This window comes from Rhipicephalus microplus, chromosome X, assembly GCF_043290135.1.
Source record: "Rhipicephalus microplus isolate Deutch F79 chromosome X, USDA_Rmic, whole genome shotgun sequence".
NCBI lineage: Eukaryota > Metazoa > Arthropoda > Arachnida > Ixodida > Ixodidae > Rhipicephalus > Rhipicephalus microplus.
In genome coordinates, this window is record NC_134710.1 from 229113842 (window position 1) to 229138243 (window position 24402).

The 24402-nt window shown below is 44.6% G+C and overlaps 1 protein-coding gene across 2 annotated transcripts in view; it reads left to right on the top strand.

The window, feature by feature from the left end:
• LOC119187861 (histidine ammonia-lyase) overlaps positions 1-24402 on the top strand; it is a 49053-nt gene that overhangs the window by 19319 nt on the left and 5332 nt on the right. For both annotated transcript variants that reach the window (XM_075878747.1, XM_037435960.2), the window contains exons 9-16: positions 2168-2293; positions 13252-13391; positions 16492-16539; positions 16645-16696; positions 17371-17466; positions 17758-17853; positions 18544-18683; positions 19372-19847. In XM_075878747.1, the coding sequence (XP_075734862.1) occupies positions 2168-2293; positions 13252-13391; positions 16492-16539; positions 16645-16696; positions 17371-17466; positions 17758-17853; positions 18544-18683; positions 19372-19847 (1174 nt within the window). The remainder of the gene's footprint in view (positions 1-2167; positions 2294-13251; positions 13392-16491; positions 16540-16644; positions 16697-17370; positions 17467-17757; positions 17854-18543; positions 18684-19371; positions 19848-24402) is intronic.

Below are 24402 nucleotides of genomic sequence, written 5' to 3' on the forward strand. Positions count from 1 at the left end.
GGCGTTGGCGTCGTTGATTGTGAAAAAAAAAACATCATCATCTTGTGCGTCAACGAAAAATCAACAACGATGCATAGAAATAAAGAATAAACAGTTCCTGGGTCAGACAGGGGATCGAACCACGGTCGTTTCAGTGGCAAGCGGATGGTATACCACACAGCCACGCGTTTGTTTTTAAATGAAGTGAAAATAACTTCCCCTGCTTGTTAATACAGTGAAACTAACTTTCATGTTTTACAAACACACCAGTCCTGTTTACAGGCTTCGCAATTCAGCCAAAAATATTGCAGTAATAATGCGTGGTGCAAGCGTACATTGCCATCAGACGGCATAACATGTGATTATCATAATGACTTCATCGTTTAAAGCCAGTAACCCACTACAAATAGCACACACGCTACTGCGCCTGTTTCCTTAAGGCCACGTAGTGGGTGCATGTTCGAAAAGGTTTCATGCACTAAGTGTATGAAGTATGCACTTGAAACAGAATATCACTATCTATAGTTCAACTCTTAAAAGCAAAGCTTATGATTCCCCCAATTTTTAAATGTCGTTGTGCCTGCAAAACAAACTTACCGTGTGGCTAACGAGAAAGTGCAGGCAGCCATTAGACTAACATTTGAAATGGACAAAACACACACACACACACACACACACACACACACACACACACACACACACACACACACACACACACACGCACACACACACACACACACACGCGCACACACACACGCACACACGCACACACACACACGCACACGCACACACACACACACACACACACACACACACACACACACACACACACACACACGCACACACGCAAATTATGAAAGGCTTCTGGCCCGAAAGAGTCCACATGTGAAGATGAAAATGTATTTCTTAGCCCCTGCCGTGCTTTGTTTTTTCACCATGTGGCTGATTTAGCATAAGGTTTCGCGGTCCTCAGTTCTGTCTCTTTTTTAGACTGCCCATAAAACTAGACAAAAAAAAAACTACGACGGGGAGCTAACAAACAGCGCGTACTACAAGATTCCTGCATACATTGTTTGAACCTCATAGTCCACGTCTTTTCCGCTCTCCTCCCATTTCACCATCCCTAAATGACAATGGACTGTAGTGCAAACCGCATTGCAAACGCATCGGCCCTTTCGGCGAAGTAAAACTGAGTTTACTGTTTAAAAGTCGGTGGACATTTCAACAATGCGCGCGTAAGGTATTCAATTAGGAACATGCGAAGTGTCACCGCACCCCCTTCCCACACTCCCCTGTTGGCTACTCGACCCCTTTTCGCTGATGGCTCCTGTGTGCATTATGGTGCATATCTACTTGCTTCATAAGCTTGGCAATAATAATAATAATAATAATAATAATAATAATAATAATAATAATAATAATAATAATAATAATAATAATAATAATATAATAATAATAATAATAATAATAATAATAATATAATAATAATAGATGAAAGTACATGGTAACCTTGCGAACATTCACTGAGGGCTCACGAAATCATAACGGTGGGTGTAGTATGGTTATGCAACATTTTTATGCTTCCGCCTGTACTAAACATGCCAAAAGCGGCAGTGCACCTGCAAAAAAGTAGAGGTCCCGCCTAGCATAAATTGGACACACATAAACCAGTGCTTACTAAAGTGGCAGTCGTATTGGTTTTAAACACGTGAAGAAGCCTCGTAACGAAGTTCTCGGCATACACGAGTGCCTTGCTGCTCGCCTCGTTAGCAGCCATCCTTGCCTAAACGAAATGCGCACTACAGGCACGAAATCCTGCATGCTGTTTCTATGATGCTATACGTTTGTGCTAGCAGGTTTTCTTGATTCTTTTTTTTTTTCTGATCACAACCAGCAACCGTACGAAACTGGTAATTGCAAAAGTGCAGCGATGATGTGTGCCGCTATGTCGTGTAATGAAAAGTGATTCAGTAGAATATCGCGGTTGCAGTTTTTTCTTGAAACTAAAAACGTTTTCCTCCTACACTGATATAGGTGTGAGTATATCCGCGCGTTCACATGATCTAAAAGGAGCTTTCCCTACGAATTGTTGCAAACGTATTGTAATGCCGTATCGTTCAGCGCGTGGCACCACTCTATAGTGCGTCCAGTCGTAGCGACAACACGAATGCATCTTTTCCATGACCAGGGGTGGGCAACCCTTTGTCTCCGGAGAAGACGCGTATGCTGCTCGCCCTTCGCATCAACGTCCTCTCCAAGGGATACAGTGGCGTATCCTTGGAATGTCTGCAGCAACTTGTGGACGCCTTTAATGGTGAGTGCATATTCGTTATTTTCGCTACTTCTGTACTGCATGAGTCAGTCGTCGGCCATACTAAGTCGGGTTCTTGGACTCATGTGTCATAATATTCGTGCTAGCTGTTGATGAAAAGAGCGCGATGTTTGAACCAGCTGAGCCTATTGGTCATCACGAACGCGGAAACAATTGATGCCAACATGTGTGGGTTGGCAACCGTTCCCCCTAAGAGCACCATATTCTAAATTACGCGAACTTTTCCTTATATATGATGGTAATATCCTGGGAATGCAACACATGACTTCTTAAATTCCATCATTTTTTCCCAAATATTATAAGAAAGATGAAGCAATATTTATAGATAATGGGGTTGACTGTACCAGAATCGGGCGTGCTACAAATCTTTTTGTTTGTTTTGTTTTTTCTGTTCATCACAATGGCTTGTTTAAACTTAGACATGCATCTATAGTCAGTTAGAACCTAAAAATAAATACACGCTCTACCCCCAGTACTGCAGCACACCTGTAATTCATCTGTGCTTCAGAGCAATGCTAGGCGATTTTCGTTCTAACCATAAGCACATTCTCGCTGCAGATGCAAATACTACAACTACTATGAATTGAAAGTTGATCGCTCCTTGTCAAATCGTTACGTTTCACTGAACAATTAAGTTGGAATTTTTGATAAAAATTTCCAGGCAGTAAGTGAGTGAAGTAACTTTATAGGTCCACAATAGACGCGAGTTAACTCAGCGTCACCTGGCTAGGTCCACTCGTGGACGGTCAGGTTAAACCTGACCACTATCGCGCGGGCCCTCTGGACGACCAGGATTTGAGTGGTGAGGTCCTGGGCCTTAATCAGCTTGTTAATTTCTTCTTGTTGAAAGGGGGACCTGCAAAGGCACAGCCCTACAGGCCATGCTCGAAGTCCGCATAACCGCCACGCAAGGGGCAATCTAGGCTTGATAACTGTTCGAGTTCTATTGAGTGCATTGCCGCAGGGCTCGGGTACGTTGTTGTTTGGAGTTTTATACGAAAAAACTAGCGTAATAAACACTAACTTGTACGCACAGGTGATATGCCTGAAATCCTAGAAATATACCGGACGTACCGTAAATTACAGTTATGCCAACCCTAAATCTAGACATGTTCTACCTCTTCCAGGAATTTGCTTCTTTTTTGTTGATTCTAGGGATTTTTGTAAAACTCTGGAAATGTGACATTACTCGGCCACTATTAAAGGCATTACTTAGTAATCACGCCCTTTCAACTGAAAAGGCTGTAAATAACGTTGGTTGGTTAGTTGGGTTAATTGGTGCAAAAGCAACTTAGGCTATGATGCGGCAGCCACAGCTGTAAATAACGATAATTTTGGCTATTTTGTGTTTTTTCTATTTAGGACAGTCTTGATGTTCTACTGGGCCAAGTGAAAGGGATAGCAGTTGTGTGTAAAGCGAGATAATTGTATTCTGTATACTGTGGGAAATGAAACTGTTGTCACAGGAGTTAAGCATGCACGCGCGCATCATCAGTGCCTTGAGGGATTGCTACTCTGTGAAACAGGATAAATTTTTCTTGTAGTGTACAAACAAAAAAAACGCCAAGTTTACGCTCATTGCATGCCTTCGACAAGCAATGCCTCCATGTGAAATAACTTAATTAGAAGACTTATTGAGGAACAAAGCAAAATTATAGGAGCGAAGCTTGAGTAACAAGTACGGGTTCAATAATTTGGAAACAGCGGGTCGAAAAGCGACAAGAAGACTTGTTCTGGTGTTTTCAGTTTCGCCGTTGTGCCCTTTACATGAGAGCGCAAAAGTGACGAAAGTATTTTGCCACTTTTGGAGAGTTGATTGAAAGTGCAGAGGAAAGGCGCATCTATCAGCTAGTAAAAAAGGGATCACGTAGATTGACTTAAAATATTGGAACCATAGCTACTGTTGTATTTGTAACTACTGTAGTAATTACAAATATGTAAAATTAAGCGTGAACTAGCACCTCAGAAGCTGCAAGTATGAGAAATGTGCTACAGACTTGCAGGTGACTCGGATGATCACGAGCATCGACATCTTCAGTGCGAGTGCGAAGTGAACTTGACAGAAAACTATGTCTCTGGGCGCACCTGGTGCCATCTACGAACACTCCACACATGGTTTTCCCCTAACGTCACAGACAGCTTCTGTGCGTTGGGTAGCCTAAGATGGCGGCAATCATGTGTGCCAGGGCAAGGGAGGGCACAGATTAGTTCGGTCGCCGCGATCATCTGCTCGCCATCTGCGTCGCGGGGGAGCACAAGGAAACGCGAAGGGCACCGGAACTAATCTGATGTTACCGTTTCTTGCTACGCAAGTTCTATATACTGCACCTCAACGAGCTGGTAGCCTAAAAGGGAGGCCTCTGCGAAGTCACTGCAAACTATGTTACACCAGAGAACATATAGAAAGAAGACTTTAAAGAGTAGCTGGTATGTTTATTTTAGTGTTAGCAAGATCCAGAAGAACTTGGCCACAGAGCCCACAGTTTTAATACTTAGTTAAAAGTCAATTAGCCTAAATAATGACATTAAAAAGATAATCTAGAGATTTTTCTAGTAGCCTATGGAACTTTCGAGGGTCAATATAGAGATAAAACGTTGTCTTTGGTTGGCATCATCGCGTAAATAACCAACTGCGATTCAGTACGAGTCGTCGCCCATAACGGACAGAAGAAGACGAAGACCGTGCGATCCCGTTGACGTCCCTGCGTGTTCCAGGTCAGGTACGTCCACCTTATCTAGCCATGGCACCTTAAACGTCGTGGAAACTTTCGAATGCGCAGGCCTTCAACGTTCTTGTTTCTGCGGGAAAAAGTCCGGAGAGCGTAGTCGACGCGACGACCTCAATAGTTGGCCTCTCAGAGGTACACTGCGTTCAGCACATGAGATGCATGAGATTCTCAGTCACCGTCAAGAGCACGGCTTCCATGACTCTCATGACTTTCATCGTCGACGCTGGCTACCTGACCATCAGTGGCGAGCGTATTCCCGTCGTTCCTGTCGGCCAGCTGGTAACTAACGTTGCTTGCCTATTCTTACCGTCCTTCGTCCCCAACGAAGTACTCGCCGCCCAGGCTTCGTCTCCATACGGCAAGGTATTGTCTGTGAACGCTGGCTTCATGAGCGCTCGACGCAGAGTCCTCACAGACACACGTACGTTATGTCCGGATTGAAATGAGTCCCACAAATCCCTACCCCAACTATCTTCGAGTTTCCGGTCATCCAGTCATCTTTTACTACCGCGGTCTACAACGTGTTTGTCGTCGGTGTGACTCCAATGGTCCTCATCGAGCACAGTGCACAGCACTATTCTGTGGTCGCTGTGTGCGTGGGCACGAAAACGAAGGTTTCGACCGCCCCTGCCGACGTGGAGACGGCCACTCTACCGCCATCTTTTCTGTGCGTCATTCTTATTCAGATGCTGCTTCGGGGACCTTTTCTACTTTGTCGTCCGTGTCATCTATGGCAACAGATGAACGAGAACCCGGAGCTGTACAAGAAGTACATCAGAATTTGATTCCTACAGCTACTTTAAACGAAGAAAGGAAGAATAAATGTGCAGCTTGGCCAATCTGAGCACGCAATGTTTGCCAGTCTCGCCGATAAGAAAACACCATGCACGGTTGACCTCGTGTCTATTGGAGGTAAACATGCCTAGCCATGTTTGACGTCACCCCAATCCGAGAAAGAAACGCTTGTAGGCACCGACGCGCCAGACACATCCCTAATTTCAGCGGCTGAGTGCTCCATACACTCCGACGTTACGAGGTGTATGGGCGCAGGTGTTTCGTGAGGAGCAGAATCGAAGCCGAATGAGGAAAGACCATTGGTTCTTTCCGAAAGCCAGGCTCTTGACTTCTTTGAACAAGTAAGAAGACGCCATGGGAGCTCTTTACTGATGCGTCTCGACAATAAATATGTGATCAAGGTCGTTAGAGGCGGCTTCAACATTGACTCTGCAACCTTACTACTATCTGATTCATCAGAGAGCAGGTTCAGCCTCGGAGTCGACAGTAGCATCTGGCTCTCTCTTGGACTAGACGCGTGTGATGTGAAAATGCAAATCCCGCGAGATGTCAAGCATGCTCACAAGGCTGGCACCTGCTCGGACGGCACCCAGGATAGCCTCTCCGAGTCCCAGCAGCCTAAAAAACCCTGACCCTCTTCTAAAGGATCGAAACGTGTTGTGTAATGTGTGCACTACATGTCCTCCGGACAGATCCCCGGAGTGCCGAATGAACACACGACCACGTCAGTCACTCACAAACATATCAACATGGCTGACACCTTGAAAATCACTTCTTGAAATGATCAATGTTTCCGTAACTCAGTAAAGCAAGACGAAGTTAGCAGCATAGCACGCGCGGAACATTGTGATATTCCGTGTTTACAAAAAACAAACTTTTTTTTTACCATTGGCCACGTTGGTGCATTCAAACGTGCATTTAATTTAGACTGTTACTTTTCTTTCGTGACGTTTCGCTTCAGTGGAGTTGGAATTAATAAATTTAACCGTGCTCTTTTGCGCAGTCATCACGTTTTCTATAACCGGATAGGACGGGTATGGGCTTTTTACTGCGTCCCATTGTCCGTCAAACTCCGCGTTTAGTGTATCTATGGTCCAGCTCAAGAAGAATTGTCTAACAACTTTAACCGTGACCTGGACGTGTATTTTCTTGGTGGTTGGCATGTCATACTCGCTGAAGATTTTAATTGTACGTGTACTATGCACGTGAGCTGACGTGCAAGATCCAGGATGGGGTCGGTCTGACTGGAACGCACGGGAGCTGTGTCATCTAATCCAACATTTCTCTTTGATAGATGCGTAAAGATTAGTGCATGGATCGCAATATGCCTGGACTTGGCGGCGTAGCTCATCGTCAAGTCGGTTGGATTGTCTTTATGTATCATGCGTGCTAGCTTCCTACGTGTCGCGTTCCGATGTAGTAACGTTACCATCATCCCCTATTTATATATCTGACCATCGACCAGTGGCGCTCGAGACTTGTTTTTCATAAAGTTCTTGATCAAGGGGCTTTACTTTTTTTTCTTTTCATCGCCAGTGAGACCTTGGCGTTTTGACAGCTGCATTCTGCACGACGTGCGTTCGCGCTCCAGTTTATCTATAATCTTGCGCGCCTTCGTCTTCGTATCCGGTCTGGAGGCGTGGGGCACGCTCAAGACACAGTGGCGGTTACACTGCTCAGTAGCAGGGCGTACTCTTAGACACCGTATATAGGTCCAAATAACTACCGGAATATAAAGTTCTTCATAATAATGAAGTTCTTCATAACATACTGCTACAAAGCTACGCATTGCTCTCCGCGTTGATCGACTAACTCCCTTGATGCGCGCATGGCAGCGAGAGTGGGATCGTTTTCAACGCCTTATTGCAGCGTCGTCGTTGTCGGCAACTACTGGGCGTTGCAGGCGTAATCCATGTGCTCACCCTGAGGTTTTTCACTTTGCAAAAAGCTCGATTATCAACCAGTCGAGTCCATCAGGAGTTCAGGCCGCCAGAGCCCTTCCAACTGCGTCGCCACCTGCGCGTGATCAATCAGTTTTCATAGCTCACTTTGCCAACATGGCTCGTACGACAATATTATCGTATCGTGGTACCACCGAGACATTCACAATGTTGAGTGAGCTGCCTGAAGTTTCACCAGAGGTAGCTGCATAACTTTGCGCAAGTTTGTCAACTAACGAAGTGAAAGAGGCACTATCTTCTATGAAGCCGGACGGGTTGACCGTTTGGGATGACAATGGTGCCATTTTCACCTCTGTTATTTACCGCTGCTTTGAAAACTTTGAATTCCCTGATAGCATTCGCGATAGTCAAATTGTTATCGGAGTAGTGGAGACCAGTTACGCTCCTCAACGTCGATTACAAAACTTTCGCAGCAGTTATCACTCGGCGTTTGAGAAGTCTGATGCCTATAGGTCATCATCAGGTGTGCTCTATTTCTGGAAGAGAAATTCACAGTCTCTCCCTTGTTACGCGTCATATAATTGGGTACTCGTTTGCGAGATGAGCTCGGAGACTCTTGGTTTCACTTGATCAAGAAAAGGCATTCGATCGCTTCGTACATTCATATTTGGCGTAATGGCCATTACGCCAGATATGAAGCTACGAGGAACCATTTCGCTTCTCGCAAAACTTCATTGAGCTTCTGAGACACGCACACGGAAATATACCCAGCACGTTGTTTCTAGAACGTTTAGAGGTTGCTCCATTTCCTGTTACTCGTGGTGTTCGTCGGGGTTGTCCCCTATTCCCTGTATTTTTTGTTACTCAGCCTCGAGCCTTTCCTACGTTCGCTGCTTGCTGATCCATACGTTCGAGGCTTACCAGTGCCTTGCTGCGTTAAAATTTTGAAAATGTCAATATTTATTCATTGGTTCTCCAGACGCCTGCCCAACTTCCTCTTTTCAGTCTTAAAAAAACGACTCCATTCGCATTCGGGGGCTTGATTATACTTGCTACGGCATATCAGCCTCCATGTGGGTTTCGGTGTTCCAGGACGTAAAACGACGCGTCCGGGAAGCACAAGAGTACGACTTACCAATGCCGGAAAGAAGGTATTTAGCACAGGCTGCGTTTTGCGGCCGTGCATGGTACATATCTCATGCCGCACAGCCACCGTTACGAATAACTAGGTAGTAGCAGTCACTCCTCGGCTCATTTTTCTTGACAGGTGGTAAATAGCTGGTTTGCCGAGCAGCACTTAGGCAACCACGCAACTGTGGTGGATTCGCATTCCCATCCCCTGCTCGCTGCCGGCTGCTTGCCCTGCGATTCTTACTTCGCTTGTTACACGGTGATCAGTGTCCCGCGGATGATCTTGCCTGCTATTTTTTAGGCACCAAGGTATGCTATTCACTATACCGGATCCACGGCTTAATTCTGCACCGCAAGCAGTTACCGTGCCTGCATTTTACTCCACGGCAGTAGCATTTTATCGCTACGCGCAACAGGTTGATCCCGATGTGGAATTTGTAGAAAGGCGTATTTTAGATACAACTGCGGCTCTTCTGTTCCCTCTGGTTCTTCCACTCCCTCCAGCACGATCGAGACATGTCTCGTGGAGCGCAATAACGGCATCTTTTTTGCCTGGTCACCTCTGTGACTTTATGTAGCAACTCGGATGGAGAGTACTCCCAACACAGGACAGACTGGAGAAGTGGAGCATAGTTCCATCTTCCACTTGTCCTAACTGTCCGTCACATCAGTCTAACCAGCACGTACCACAGCAATGTGTCATTGCAAAGGTGTTGTGGAAAGCCGGTAACACAGGTTTACTTGACGTAGGTGTTAATCGCTTTGGAACACCTGGCCGCTCCTCACGTTGTCGCTTTGCCCGCCTTCTAATAGTTGCGGGAGCTTTTTGTTTGTGGCATAATAGGTGCGAAGTTGTTGCAGGAGGTCATCGTCCTCGTGATCTCTTTTTGATTCTGGAGCTCTTATACTACAAACTTCTATTGGTTCTGTCGAAGAAATTCTTCTTCCTTGGGGAGGAAGAACTTCTATGAAAATGGTCATGCCACTTGCTGTCGGTAGTTGATGCAGGGACGTGTTCGGTTAGTTTTCCACCTGGCCTGGTTCCTATAGCCAGTACATCTGTCAGTGTCTGATTAGTGCATGCAATCTGTATGTGTTTATTATTTCTAAATGTTTGTGTATGCCCTGTATGCGTGTGGGTTCTTGTACATGTGCACTCCATTCTAACACTGTAAATTATGTAAATTACATGCATCTTGATGCCATTTGTACATATTTGCTAATATTTTCACCAAATCTTGTGAATTCTGTACACCATGTACATTGTGCACTTCGTGGTTTATGTATTTGTGTTAGTCATCTGTAACATGTGTTAGGGGCACCTTATAGACTTGGATATTTTTTTTAAAGGTGTAATGTGTGTTGTGCTTAGTCATTTGTTTGTAATTGTGCTTGTTGCATAGACACTGGTTCCATGGGTCAGTAGCGCCCCATGATAAAATATTTTTTTTTCTAAACACGAAACAGGTATGCAAATTCTGCCTGGGTGGGACAGTGACCACTGTGGGCACAGCTTACTTTTGTTCTCACGCTGAAACCGACAGTAAGAAACTTATCTGCTTGTCCCATAGAATAGTGGCTACAAAACCATTGGCGATCACGAGTTCAGTCCAGCCAGATATTGTCAAGACGCTCCTATGAGTTTAAAAAGGCCCTGCAACACTTTTTTAACATGGTCAGACAACGCTGCTGATCGGTAGTAGAGGCTCCCGACAACACGCGAACCGAATAATATATCACAGCACGCGGGCTGGAATTCACAATAAAGTATCAAAGTAAGCTAAAAGCTGCTTTCTCTTCTTTCGACAAATCACGTTATATGTCCAAAAATTACACGTCAATAACCCATCTATCAGCCATTGGCTGTTTTGAACATGGCGCGCTCGCTCGTTACAGAGATCGCCGCAGGAGGCCGCTATACACTTCCACGCGTTCGGCAATGCGGTCTTGTGCATGAGATCAGAAGTTCAAGCAAGATTAGAAATTAAGCAACATGGAATAGGTAGGCTTGCTTTAGGAGCTCACGGGAATACACCAAATCAGAGAGCACAAGGTGATATGAGATGGACATCATTTGAGGGCAGGGAAGCTAGCAGCAAGATAAAATTTGAGAAGCGATTGAGAGAAATGGGGGAAGAGCGTTGGGCTAGGAAGGTTTTCAGCTACTTGTACTTGAAGAATGTCGATACAATATGGAGGAAGCGAACCAGAAAGTTGACTGGTAAATACTTAGAAAACAGCAGGTGGCCAAACCGAAAAGAACTATCGGTTAAGAAGAAAGTGAAGGAAACGGAGACTGACATGTGGAAAATGGGCATGATTAAGAAGTCCGCACTAGAGATCTATCAAACTTTTAAGCAGGAAATTGCCAAGGAAAGGATCTATGATAATACTCGGGGTAGTTCTCTACTGTTTGAGGCAAGGACGGGAGTACTGCGAACCAAGACATATCGGGCCAAATACGAAGGGGTAGACACAGTATGCAGTGCGTGGGGAAAGGAAGAAGAAACTGCCGAACACTTGATAATGTTCTGTAAAGGGCTTCACCCTATAGTTCAGGATGATGGCGCAGAGTTTTTGAAAGCACTGGGGTTTAGGGACCGGGAGGGCAAAATAGACTTTAAGCAAGTAGACTTAACTAGAAGGAGGTTATCTGATTGGTGGCTAAAGTCAAGGCACGAGTGAAAATTAAACTCTTCACAGCAAAGTTCGAATCCTCAAACTCACTTTTTAAGAAAAAAAATAGATATAGTTTTGGGTTCATTAAGTATTACGGCTTGGTGGCGCTAGCCACCGCCCGATCTAAAGGGTGCAGCCATATCCATCCATCCATCCGTGGCGCGCAGTCACACTGAGAAAGCCGCTCATTCGGAGAAAAAAAATATAAAACAGTGATCAAGGTCGCAAGACGCACATGACGTTTTTCTGTGGCCCTGCCATGCCTCCCTGCTTAGCTTCCAGCGCTTTCGTCGGGCTGAGAGAAGAGAGAATGCAATTGCAGCATGCGACACACCTTTGTAACTCCACTCGCACGGGACGGATTCTTAAAAGTTTTGCGGCGTTGAATTCGTGAGGCGACAAGCTCTCCCAATGAATTTATTCCATGGTTACTTGAAAAAGTGTTTCAAAGCCCCTGGACGCACCTCAAGACAACCTGCATGCTTTTGATAACTTTTGTGCAGCAAAAATGCGCTGTCACGTTACCACTATGACAGCTAAAAAATGTTGTGAATTATCAATAATATATATATATATATATATATATATATATATATATATATATATATATATATATATATATATATATATATATATATATATATATATATATATATATATATATATATAATATATAATATATATTAATATATATATATATATATAGTCAAGTATCGAGTCACGCGATACAGACTATTTTACTTACGATTTATGAGTGCCGCTATTTTTGGCTATAAGTCAGTGTTTTTTTTTGTTTCTGTATATTGAGACGTGAATTAATAAGGCCGTGAAACGTCGTATGCATCAGCCCAACCATTTTCATGAATTTGCGTCTACCATCATACAGGTCGTTTATTTATTGAAGATGCGAAACACAAAGGTTTGTAGCCCAACATGGTGGCATTGAAACCCAAAATAGTCTATTTTTTTTTCGGCGCCATACCCTAAGCGTATACCTCAGGTAACAATTTCATGCACCATTTTTAACTGCCCCCTCCCGCCGTGTATTACGTGGTACCTCGTCAGTCAATTTTATTTGCCCAATGAGCCGAAAATTCCCACTTGACACACTTTTCAGGCAAATGTGAAGTAACGTGGTACCCCCATCAATACAATCTCAGCCATATCTTCGTAGTTTAACTTGCATTGGGAAAAATTGAGCATTATTTGGCCCTTAGTAAGGTGGTTAGCCTACATTAAGAGAGAAGCGCGGGATACCTCGGCAAGCAGCTGTACCAGTCGGTCTGGTTTTCTTGCTGGCAAGTCATACGTAACATGAGCACCACAACACCAGAACAGCAACGTGAGTAATGCATTCAACGACTTACAGGAATGACTACGCAGCTTTTTACATTACTTCTGTATGGCGCAGAAAAAAAAATCTTATGCGCTAGCAAGTACTATACGGCAACCTATATACAGGTCGTATAAATGCTGTCGTATGCATTATGCGTAGACTTAGAATACTGCAGCCATATTAATAATGGTTCAGGGCCAATTCTTGTTTTGCGAGCGCTTTTTCGTAAAGCACATGGTCTGTCACACCGACTTACCAAGGTATATGCTACAATGAGGTTGCATTATACCGCAGCGTGTTTATAATGAAACTCCGATGATGCGCGCATGCATGAAGCGAATGTATTTGTTGTGTTCACCTGCGATGCAGCCTCCTGTCTTTCGTGGGTGCCTGAGCAAGGCACTGTTGGCGCCAGCGGTGACCTAGCGCCCTTGGCTCACCTGGCACTCGGCTTGATCGGCGAGGGAAAGATGTGGAGCCCCGAGACAGGCTGGGGCGACGCACAATACGTGAGTAGGAAATCCTCACGCTCTTCGATTATGCGCGCTTTCGATGTCCGTTCTTACAGCACTCCAAGCGTCGACTGAGCAGTGGCGGAAATATGTTCTTGAGAGGGCGGCAAGTGCCTTGGTTCTATTGTTTTCTCTCTCTCTCTCTCACCCACACACGCACACACAGGCACGCGCGTGCACTTGGGAGGCTGGGGCAGCTATTTGTAGATCTTTATTTGCTTTTTTGAGCCCAAAATTAAAAACGAAAAAATGAACGGAAAGTTTACCGCCTATTACACCACTGATGATGCATCTCTCTCTCTCTCTCTCTCTCTCTCTCCCTATATATATATATATATATATATATATATATATATATATAAATATATATATATATATATATATATATATATATATATATATATATATATATATATATATATATATATATATATATATATATATATATATATATATATATATATATATATATATATATATATATATATATATATATACTGCAGCTAATTTGGCATTGCGAATTCGATGTCACGCGGTTGTGACGGCGCAGAACGACAACTCGGGCAGGTACAGTAGAAACACGCTACTGAGCAATCCTGTGCCCGGAAAAAAGAAGTAACGTTCACAACGCAACGACAGTACCGAGCACAATCGTCGGTCGTCGAGTAATCTGATCGTTGGTGAATCACGTCAACTTTAATACTCACAGAATCGAATTTACTAACGTTATCGTTGGTACCCGCGTTAGTTTCAGTATAAGCTTGATCAGTGGTGTTGAGCGCGTTCTCTTATTAAAGGTCCAAAACGACCGGGAAAGTTCCCGGACATTCCGGCATGGTCTACGCCGAGTGGTGGACCCCCCCCCCCCCCCCGTTCCCATGATTTTACAAAGAGAAGCGTGCGTGAGAATATATTGATAAAAATAAAAAAAAGTTACAGCTTTGCCGCAAAGGCGAAGCAATGAACGCGACAGCAACAAATTGGAAGGTCACGCGCAGAATGGCGGCATCAAAACGTGCCCCGCGTTTCTCACGCACAAATTAAGCACGAAACGTACTCACAGGTACACCGATGAACGCGAATAAGCGTCTCAGTTGTCACTTCGCTGTGTCTGAAAAGAGTGGCTCTTTTCGCAAACGGAGGCTGCGCAACGATTGCAGTGACCTTTGTGCGCCCCGTAACTACAACAGAATCGTTCCAGTCAAGACCAACGCCAGCCAAGCGTATGATCCTCTCCACTGGGAGATAAGGGCGCTCGACAGATCGTTCACTCGCCTCGTCTCCACGGGCCAAAGTAAGCTTCAGGGAGAGAGAGAGAGAGAGAGAGAGATATGAGAGCCGCCGCGCGCTCATTGCGCCATCTTGCTGATAAGGCTGAAAACACGATAGTTTTCCCCTGAGATGACCGCCAACAGCAGTAAGTGGTAGATATAAATAGCTTGCCATTTCAACGTTGAACAAGCACCGTTCGGTGGCTCCGTGGTTAACGCCTCGCATTCAAGACGCAGAAGTCCCACGTTCGATTCCGTGCATTGGAGTCTTTTTTCTGAATTTTTTTCTTTGTTGCGTTTTCATATATATAGATACATATACATATACGGTGTATGACATCGACACCAGCGGCAAAATCCAGCAGAGTGTGCCCATATAATTGCTATCACAACAATATCAGCATTTTACGTACCAAAACCACGATACGATTACGAGGTACGCCGTAGTGAAGGGCTCCGAGAATTTCGAACATACGGTGTTTTTTTGCGTAAACTGACGTTGCATTATATTAGGGATGATAGTGATGGTCAACAGGTTTCGTTAGCGCAAAAACTACTTTTGGCGAAAGGGCGACACGCATACAGTCAGAATAACCTCGCAATAAAATGCGATGCGTTGGCGTAGATGCCCATACATAAACCAAAAGTATTTTGCATAACATATAAATGTATGAGCAATAAGAGATATAAATGTATGAATCATAAGAGCTAGTGAAGTCAGTTGTGTACATTAAAATAGGTGTTGACATGTTGAGGCAAGAGTTGGAGGGTAACATGTGCAGATGCACAGTTTCAGACCACTGTTTCTCACGCACCAGGCCCATTGCCGAGGGGGGGGGGGGGGCTCAACCCCCCATATTCGTATAGAGGGGGTGTATTACCGAGAACATATGATGAAAGTAGGTGTTTTTTCAAGGTATTCAACAAGCGCTCCCCCTTTCCCTCTTCCCCACCGGAAAAAATTCTGGTTACGGGCATGCCACACACACGCTTGGTCTTCAAGGCACATTCCTATTCCAACTCCTGATAGTCACCAGGTCAGGGCAAAAATACTTTGCGATTTTATCAATATACGATAAAAAATTCCAGCACGATTAACATGAAAAATACAGACAAGATACTAACGGAATAAATGTATCCAATACAATATATGCCATTCGTATATGAAGATACTTCGATATCTACATTACTTAATTCCTCCATAAACTAGATTATTTTAACTCAGCGTTTATTCATAGCTTTGAGTCAATGAAATCTACGAGGGAGCAAACTCCATATGAATCTCTCACTTTTACATCTTATTTATATTTACCTCTCAACGTGTATTAAATTTATTCATAGGTGTGCTAACCAGTAGACTCATCCGCAGTGATAAGGGCAGGTGGGCGAAAGTGGTGCGTATATTGCTCCCCACTTTTGACAGCTACATAGGCAGGGCACAACGGGGGCCACTGTCCCTTTATCCAACTCGGAACTTATTTGACTGAGTAAAAAGAACAGCTGTAATGCTATGCAACATACAGAAATGATGAAAGACAGAGGAGTGCAATGTTAATAGACGAATTCTCATCGTGTACGGCATATCCAAAAAAAGACCACAACAAAAATACTTCGAAGTATAAATACACCACAGGTTTCGTCAATTATCAGTTGCTTCACTAGATGAAATTGACCTGAAGTGTTGTTGCGGCCAATCTTGCTTCCCAGTCACAGTAGTAATACGAGATGCAGTAATAGGACAATGTTCTTTGATGAAATACGAGAGCTTTAAGGTTTTGTATTGTCTGTAGTATAAGTATTAATCGATAACACCGTTCTTTTTGCAGGTGCTAGAATCGCACAAGCTGAAGCCGATTACACTCAAGCCGAAGGAAGTACGTATGACTATATTTATGGTGCTTAGAATTGCGTAGTGGTGGTGATAACAACAACACGGTGTGAACGTTATAGGAGCTAAATACATGAACATTGTTGCGCAGGGTCTTTGTCTTCTGAATGGCACTCAACTAATCACATCTATTGGTGCTGAAGGTAAGACCACAGATGTTTATAGCAATACTCGAGGACAACTTTCGTTGGCAATGAAGCAAAGACGACACAGCTGGATTGTGCGAGTGCTACCACTGATGAATGTAGTCCCATAATCGCGTCGGTGTTTTCTACGGGGCAGAAAAAAAGCTCAATTTCGGACGGCGAGCTCTTTGAGACAGGCCGCAACACAGACCAGTTAGATCTTTTATTTTACCTTTTTTCTTTAAATTGCACGTTGTCATTTCGCGAATTACCACCCACAAGCGAGAGCGGAACGAAACGAGCGCCAAAGGGGACTACTTTGCATAAGAGTACATTAGGGGTAGCTCCGGCCCCATAGCTTCCCCTTCATTGTGAAAAAAAAGTTGCCCGCAAGCATATACAGCGCTCTAGCGTCTATAATCTTTTTCATTTCAAACCGCTACCAAAATTACCCCCCCCCCCCCCGATGTAAAATCCTGCCTGCGCTCCTGCATGCCTGCAGCTGCCTCTTCCGCGCATCTTGCAGTATTTCCAGTGGCACGTATTCATCTTATCACAATACAATATGCAGGGATACAACTACGCTCAAAGTTTCTGCCTGCGAGCATAAAAACTGTGCTTGGTCTACAATATATCGCAGTCATAAGCGCGCGTAATGCGAATGCATAATTCTGACGCTTTTGTGGTTTCAGCCGTGCAGCGCGCCACCATACTGAGCCAGCAAGCGGATGTGGTGGCGGCGTTGACATTGGAAGTCCTCAAAGGAACAACCCGCGCGTTTGAAAGCGGTAAGTTTTGCATTGACTCGAAATAACTGCATCAGCCCATCATGCTCACTAATCTGCAAGAAAGTACACCTGCGAGTAGTGATGTGGTTCGTAACGGAATGAATATTATACGAATATTTAATATTGCATCTAGCAATCGCTGACGCTAAGTATACCGTCAAAAAGCTATGAGGCCACACTGTTTGCTAATAACGCTAAGGCGCCAAATTTACCCTCTGTGCACTCAAATTATATCTTCAGATTGTATACTGTCAATTCAGGTCTACTTTTACTGCGTTCTTTTCATTGCAGACATTCAGAAGATTCGGCCACACTGGGGCCAAGGCCTCGTCGCCAAGAGGCTGCGCGCCCTTCTCCACTCCGACACATTTCCCTCTGAAATTGCTGGTGAGAATATCACAATAATATTGGCCAAAACACTTTGCTTGAACATTTCAGCATGCTATCGAAAGCCGTTGATGTGTGATAGTTTTTGCTAAAAAAGTGCTAAATACTCCTTCGATGCCAATCGTCTTGCCATATACCCATGCAACACTAATCAAGGGATAATGGGGCAAGATAACTAGGGAGTAAGCAGTAGCACCTTCCTCTCCTCTTCGTTATTTTCTGCACATACATAAATAGTGTTATCTTTTACCTATAAGGGCACTCGAGAGAGCTGCACAACTGGCTAGCACTCCACTTCCCGATAAGTCACATTACCGTTACGCCGTAATAAAAATGTGGTCTTATATTTTATTACACTTCGTACACAAGCAGTGGTACACACCAACCATCTGGCCAAGATTAAGCACATACCCAGTGACCCCAGTTGTCAACAAGGGGAAACAGCAACCGCAAGGAGGCAATACAGAGAGTACATGGGTTATAGAGGAGCACAATATATCGCTTTAAAAGTTTTTGCCGTCTTGGCACGCCTATCTTGTCCCCTTTCTACTTTTCATTAGTGCATTTTGTTCTTTCTTCTCTTTCCCACCACCTCTTTCCCACAACTCCGACTTATTGACACGACACGTTGTATAGATTGCATCATACGCCTGGACGGGTTTAGAACACTGGCCTGTGTTTGCTTTGCAGAAAGCCACCGGTTCTGTCATCGTGTGCAGGATGCCTACACGCTGCGTTGTTGCCCGCAGGTACATGGCATTGTCCATGACACTATCGACTTTGTCCGCGGCATCATCACTACTGAAATGAACAGCGCCACGGACAACCCCGTATCCTTTTGAGGCCGCGAAGATATGTTTACATGACAGCGGGTAAACTGGGTCTAGATCCGTGGCGTAGCCTTTCCGTTTGCCTCCGGGCAAATGGGCAGGTAAGGAGAGTCAAGACGGGTAAACTGTGCATTGAGAGTGAAGCATAAATGTCATTGTTGTGATCGAAGTTGGGGAGAGAGCGCAAGATTTACTCCAGAATTGTACTACATGTCTAGAACAAAATGCAGCGGCTATTCAGGGCAGCTAAAATATCTGGCTCGAAGAAAGGTCTCCGCTCCCCTCGCCCTTCTCCCGTCGACGACGACATCGGAATGGTGGAGAGAAGGAGAGCGGAGAGGAGAGCATTCTCGGGGAAGCATTATGCCGAAAGGTCCAACCTCTACTACTGACTCCTCAAGAGCAAGGGCCTCATGCACTCGTACCGTATCAGATGTACACAATACCGAGACATGCTTATCCAACCGTATGCGAAGGTGTTGTGGGGCAAAGTTGATGAAGGCCATGCGCGACGCACAAAAATGCTCAGCAGGCGACTGCATGCGGCCTGCTTTGCTGGCACTAGCACAGTGAATGGTCAACTGCACGTGTGCATAGAGTACAGTACTGCGAATGAGCAGTAAAATCTTGGCTGGGGCGGTTACGACAAAGCAATCGCGGAAGATCGACCCTGAACTGCCGCTGTCAGCTGGTGTTCTGCGAACGAGGAGAGATCATCTCTGGCGGCAACTTTCACGGCGAGTACCCGGCCAAGGCGCTGGACTATCTGGCCATCGGCGTGCACGAGTTGGGTAGCATGAGCGAGCGGCGCACCGAGAGGCTCATCAACCCAGCCTACAGCGAGCTGCCGGCCTTCCTGGTCGCGGACGGTGGCCTCAACTCGGGCTTCATGATCGCTCACTGCACGGCGGCCGCGCTAGTCTCTGAGAACAAGGCGCTTAGCCACCCTGCCTCAGTGGACTCTGTGCCTACGAGTGCTGGCACCGAAGACCATGTGTCCATGGGCGGTTTTGCGGCGCGCAAGGCACTCCAGGTGGTACAGAACGTGGAACGCATCATCGCCATCGAGCTGCTGTGCGCGTGCCAGGCCATCGAGTTCCTGCGGCCACTTAAGACCACTGCCCCCCTGGAGGCCGTCTACAAGCTAGTCCGTATGTTTGTTAAGTGAGTAGCTGCTCAAAGCGTGAATTGCTACAAATACTGTTGCAAAAAGAATATTTGCCACCTTAACTTGAATTACGTAGAGAGGATCTTGCTGTACACTAACAACTCTACAGCGAAGATACGTCCTAAAGAGTGCCCTTCCGGCATTGAGAGATCCGGAAAATCAAAGACATTTTCATTTCAGTTAGGGGGATTTTGATTCACAAAAGAACAATGCGTCCCATTTTTCAGCGGTTGCAGGAATTTAAAAAAGGCGCGGCGGGGGGGGGGGGGAAGCGTACAAGCATTGTAACTGCCCTTCTTTTGTACACCACAAATGTCCAAAGGTCACGGAAAAAAAAAAGAATTTGCCCAAAAAATCTGGACATTGCTACTGATACCAACGCATCAGTAATTAACTTCCCGCAAGTTAATTTACTGCACGTACTAGTCCATATATTGTAACTGGCGAATTTGAAAAGCATGTTTACTTGGAGCGTATTAAGGATGGGAGCTAATTTTTTCGATGTGCACTGCCAAAATAATTTTTTAGTCTCACTGCAACCCGTAAGAAGATAAATAGAACAAGGTGTATTTTAGATGTTTGATGGATCTTGTCTCCAAACCTCCGCTATACTCAGCTGCAACCTAAGGAAAACATTTTGCCTCCGCCCACAAAACCGCAGCGCGCCTGCCAATCCCCAGTGAAAAACAGTCGCGATTTCCGCTCAAATTCTACGTGCTTTTTTTGTCGGATATTGTAAACAATACGTGTATTTGTAGTTAAAGGTTCGTTGTATGCACCTAAATCTAATACACGGACCTCTAGCACAGGGTCTCCGTGGAAATTCGGTCGGCCGCGGCGAGGATTCGATCCCGTAACCTCCGGATCAGTAGTGTCGGTTGCTATAAGCTCTGGACTACCGTGGAGAGTGATGAACAATACTCTTCCACAGTTTGTACTAACGCAAAGTAGTAGTCGTAGTAGGAGTATAATAATAATAATAATAATAATAATAATAATAATAATAATAATAATAATAATAATAATAATAATAATAATAATAATAATAATAATAATAATAATAATAATAATAATAATAATAATAATAAATTTCTCTGGGCTTACATACCCAAGCCAGGATACAATTATGAGGCACGCCGTAGAGAAGGTCTCCGGAAATTTTCTGGTGTTATTAACGTGCACTGATGTCGTACAGTACATGGACCACTAGAGTTTCACCGCCATCGAAACGCGAACTGGCGCTCTTTGGCCATCAAATGGCCCTTGCGCCACAAAACATCATCATCATCATCATCATCATCATCAGCAGCAGCAGGAGCAGCAGCAGCAGCAGCAGCAGCAGCAGCAGCCTGACTCCATCTACTGCAGGACAAAGGCCTCTCCCATGTTCCGCCAGTCAGCTTGGTTCCGTGCTTGCTGCTGCCAATTTATACCCGCAAACTTCTTAATCTCATCTGCCCACCTAACCTTCTGTCTCCCCCTAACCCGCTTCCCTTCTCTGGGAATCCAGTTAGTTACCCTTAATGACCAGCGGTTATCCTGTCTACGCGCTACATGCCCGGCCCATGTCCATTTCCTCTTCTTTATTTCAACTATGATATCCTTAACCTCCGTTTTTCCCCTAATCCACTCTGCTCTCTTCTTGTCTCTTAAGGTTACACCTACCATTTTTCTTTCCATTGCTCGCTGCGTCGTCCTCAATTTAAGCTGAACCCTCTTTGTAAGTTTCCTGGTTTCTGCTCCGTCGGTAAGTACCGGCAAGATACAGCTGTTATATACCTTCCTCTTGAGGGATAGTGGCAATCTACCTGTCATAATTTGAGAGTGCTTGCCGAATGTGCTCCCCCCTATTCTTATTCTTCTAGTTACTTCAGTCTCGTGGCTTGGTTCCGCGGTTATTACCTGTCCTAAGTAGACATAGTCTTTTACAAATTCAAGTGCACTATATTACCTATTTCGAAGCGCTGTTCTCTTCCGAGGTTGTTGTACATTACTTTCGCTTTATGCAGATTAATTTTAAGACCTACCTTTCTGCTATTCTTGCCTAACTCCGTGATACTGAGTTGTATTTCGTCCCCTGAGTTTCCAGAAATGCAATTTCATCGGCGAAGCGCAGGTTACTAAGGTACTCTCCATTAACTTTCTTCACTAATTCTTCTCATTCTAGGCCTCTGAAAACCTCCTGTAAGCACACGGTAAATAGCAGTGGGGAGATTGTATCGCCCTGCCTTACACCCTTCTTGATTAATATTTTGTCGCGTTCTTTATGAAGCACTATGGTGGCAGTTGATCCCCTGTATATTTCTTTCAGGATGTTTATATATGCTTAGTCGACGCCCCGATTCAGCAGTGGTCGCATGACTGCTGATATTTCCCCTAAATCAAACGCCTTCTCGTAATCTATGAAAGCTATGTATAGTGGGTGGCTGTGTTCTGAGCATTTGTATATTACCTGATCCATAGTATGAATGAGCTCTATTGTTGAGTATAGACTGCCCGAAATTCTTCTTGTTCCATTGTTTGATTGAATTCGAATGTTGTCTTAATTCTATGAGCAATTACCTTTCTAAGTAGCTTGTATACGACGGAGAGCAAGCTGATCGGCCTGTAATTCTTCAAGTCCTTGTCATCTCCCGTCTTATGTATCAAGATGATGTTAGCATTCTTGCAAGATTCTGGTACTCTTCCCCTCAGGAGACACTTCGTAAACAGGGTGGCTAGTTCTTCTAACACAATCTGTACTCCGTATTTTAGCAGATCTGATGTTATCTAATCCTCACCAGCATCTTTGCCTCTTTGCATTCCCTCCAAGGCTTTTCTGACTTCTTCTATCATTACTGGTGGGATGCCATCTGCGCATGCTAGTTCTTATAACAAGGTCACGGTTGTCCCGGCTACTATACAGATCTCTGTAACACTCCTCCGTTATTTTAACTATCCTATCCATATTGGCAGTTACTTTGCCTTCCTCGCTTCTTAGTGCATAACATCTGGTTTTTGCTTATCCCAAGTTTACTCTTTACTGCTTTGACGCTTCCTCCGTTCTTCAGAGCGTGTTCAATTTTCTTGATGTTATACCTACTATATGTATACCATGTTATACATAGGGAGCCTTACGCCTATTAATCAACTTCGAAAGTTCTGCTAATTCTATTTTGTGTGTTGTATTTGAGGCTTCATGCTTTGACGCTTTTTAATGAGGTTCTTCGTCTCCTGAGACAGCTTGCCAGTGTCCTGTCGTACCGTACCTCCAACTTCCACTGCCCACTCCGTAATGATACTAGTCAGATTATCATTCATTGCGTCAACGCTGAGGCTGATTTTCTCGCTAAGAGCCGAGTACCTGTTCTGAAGTGAGACTGAATTCCTGTACTTTCCCCCTCAGTGCTAGCTCATCTATTGGCTTCTTGCGTATCAGTTTCTGTCGTTCCTTCTCCACGTCTAGGCGAATTCAAGACCATACCATCATTTTCTGGTCACTGCATCGTACCTTGCCAAGCACTTCCACATCCTGCACGATGCCTGGGTGTGCACTCAGTATAAAGTTTATTTCGTTCTCGCTTTCGCCATTGAGGCTTCTCCATGTACACTTACGGTTCCCTCGTTTTCTGTAGAAGGTATTCATGATTTGTGAATTATTGCGTTCTGCCAATTATACTAATAGCTCTCTCTGGCGTTTTTAGTACCGATCCCATAATCTTCAACTGCCTGGTCTCCAGCCTGCTCCTTCCGTACCTTGGCATTGAAGTCACCCATCAGATGTTAAACCCTATCAAGTGATGATTATTAAGTATGTTTTTATTGTAGTTCAGAACATTTCAATCTAAAAATAACTTTAGCTAACTCTCGTACTTGTTTGAGCAGGCGCTTATGGTTGATATTAAACACACATTCAGATGAAGCCGACTACGTTCCCGTCAAAGCACAGAGAGAATGTCTTTTGGACGGACTTGTATTTCACGGTGGATGTTCAGAGAGCGATGCCAAACAATCTTTCGTATGTTGTAGCTTTCAGGTGCAACTTTTGGCGTCTCAGAGATGAGAAAAAGCATTATGCTTCAGCTGTGCTCACCGGCAAAGTTGCCGGAGTATTTAGAAGGTGGTGCACGTTTGGAAAGAATACCTCTGGGCAATTGGCAACCGCTTGCATCGCAGACATGCTCAGCATTTCTCGCTTCTTTCGCTTCTATTTCGCAGCCTATACTGCTAACTCCCCTTGCAATGCTGAAGTTGAGATAATGTTCGAGTATACACGTCAGTACACTTCTCGGTAGTGGGAAGAGTGGCAGATTCGGGAATGTTCTGTGGCGAAATTGAAGAAAGCATCTTCAAGGTGTGCCAATGCATTTTAAAGCACTCGTTGAAGTGATCTATTAAATAATCTAGAAAAGTCCAGAAGTATTGAAAGCCTAAAGTGTTCTTCCACGCCGGCGACTGGCACGTTACTTCGATGAAGCTGCTTGCCTGTGACAAGCGGCATTCTCATTTTCGCCAGGGGTCAAGTGCGCACTGGGAGCAGCTTTGCTTTTCGGGTAATAACCATCAAGCATT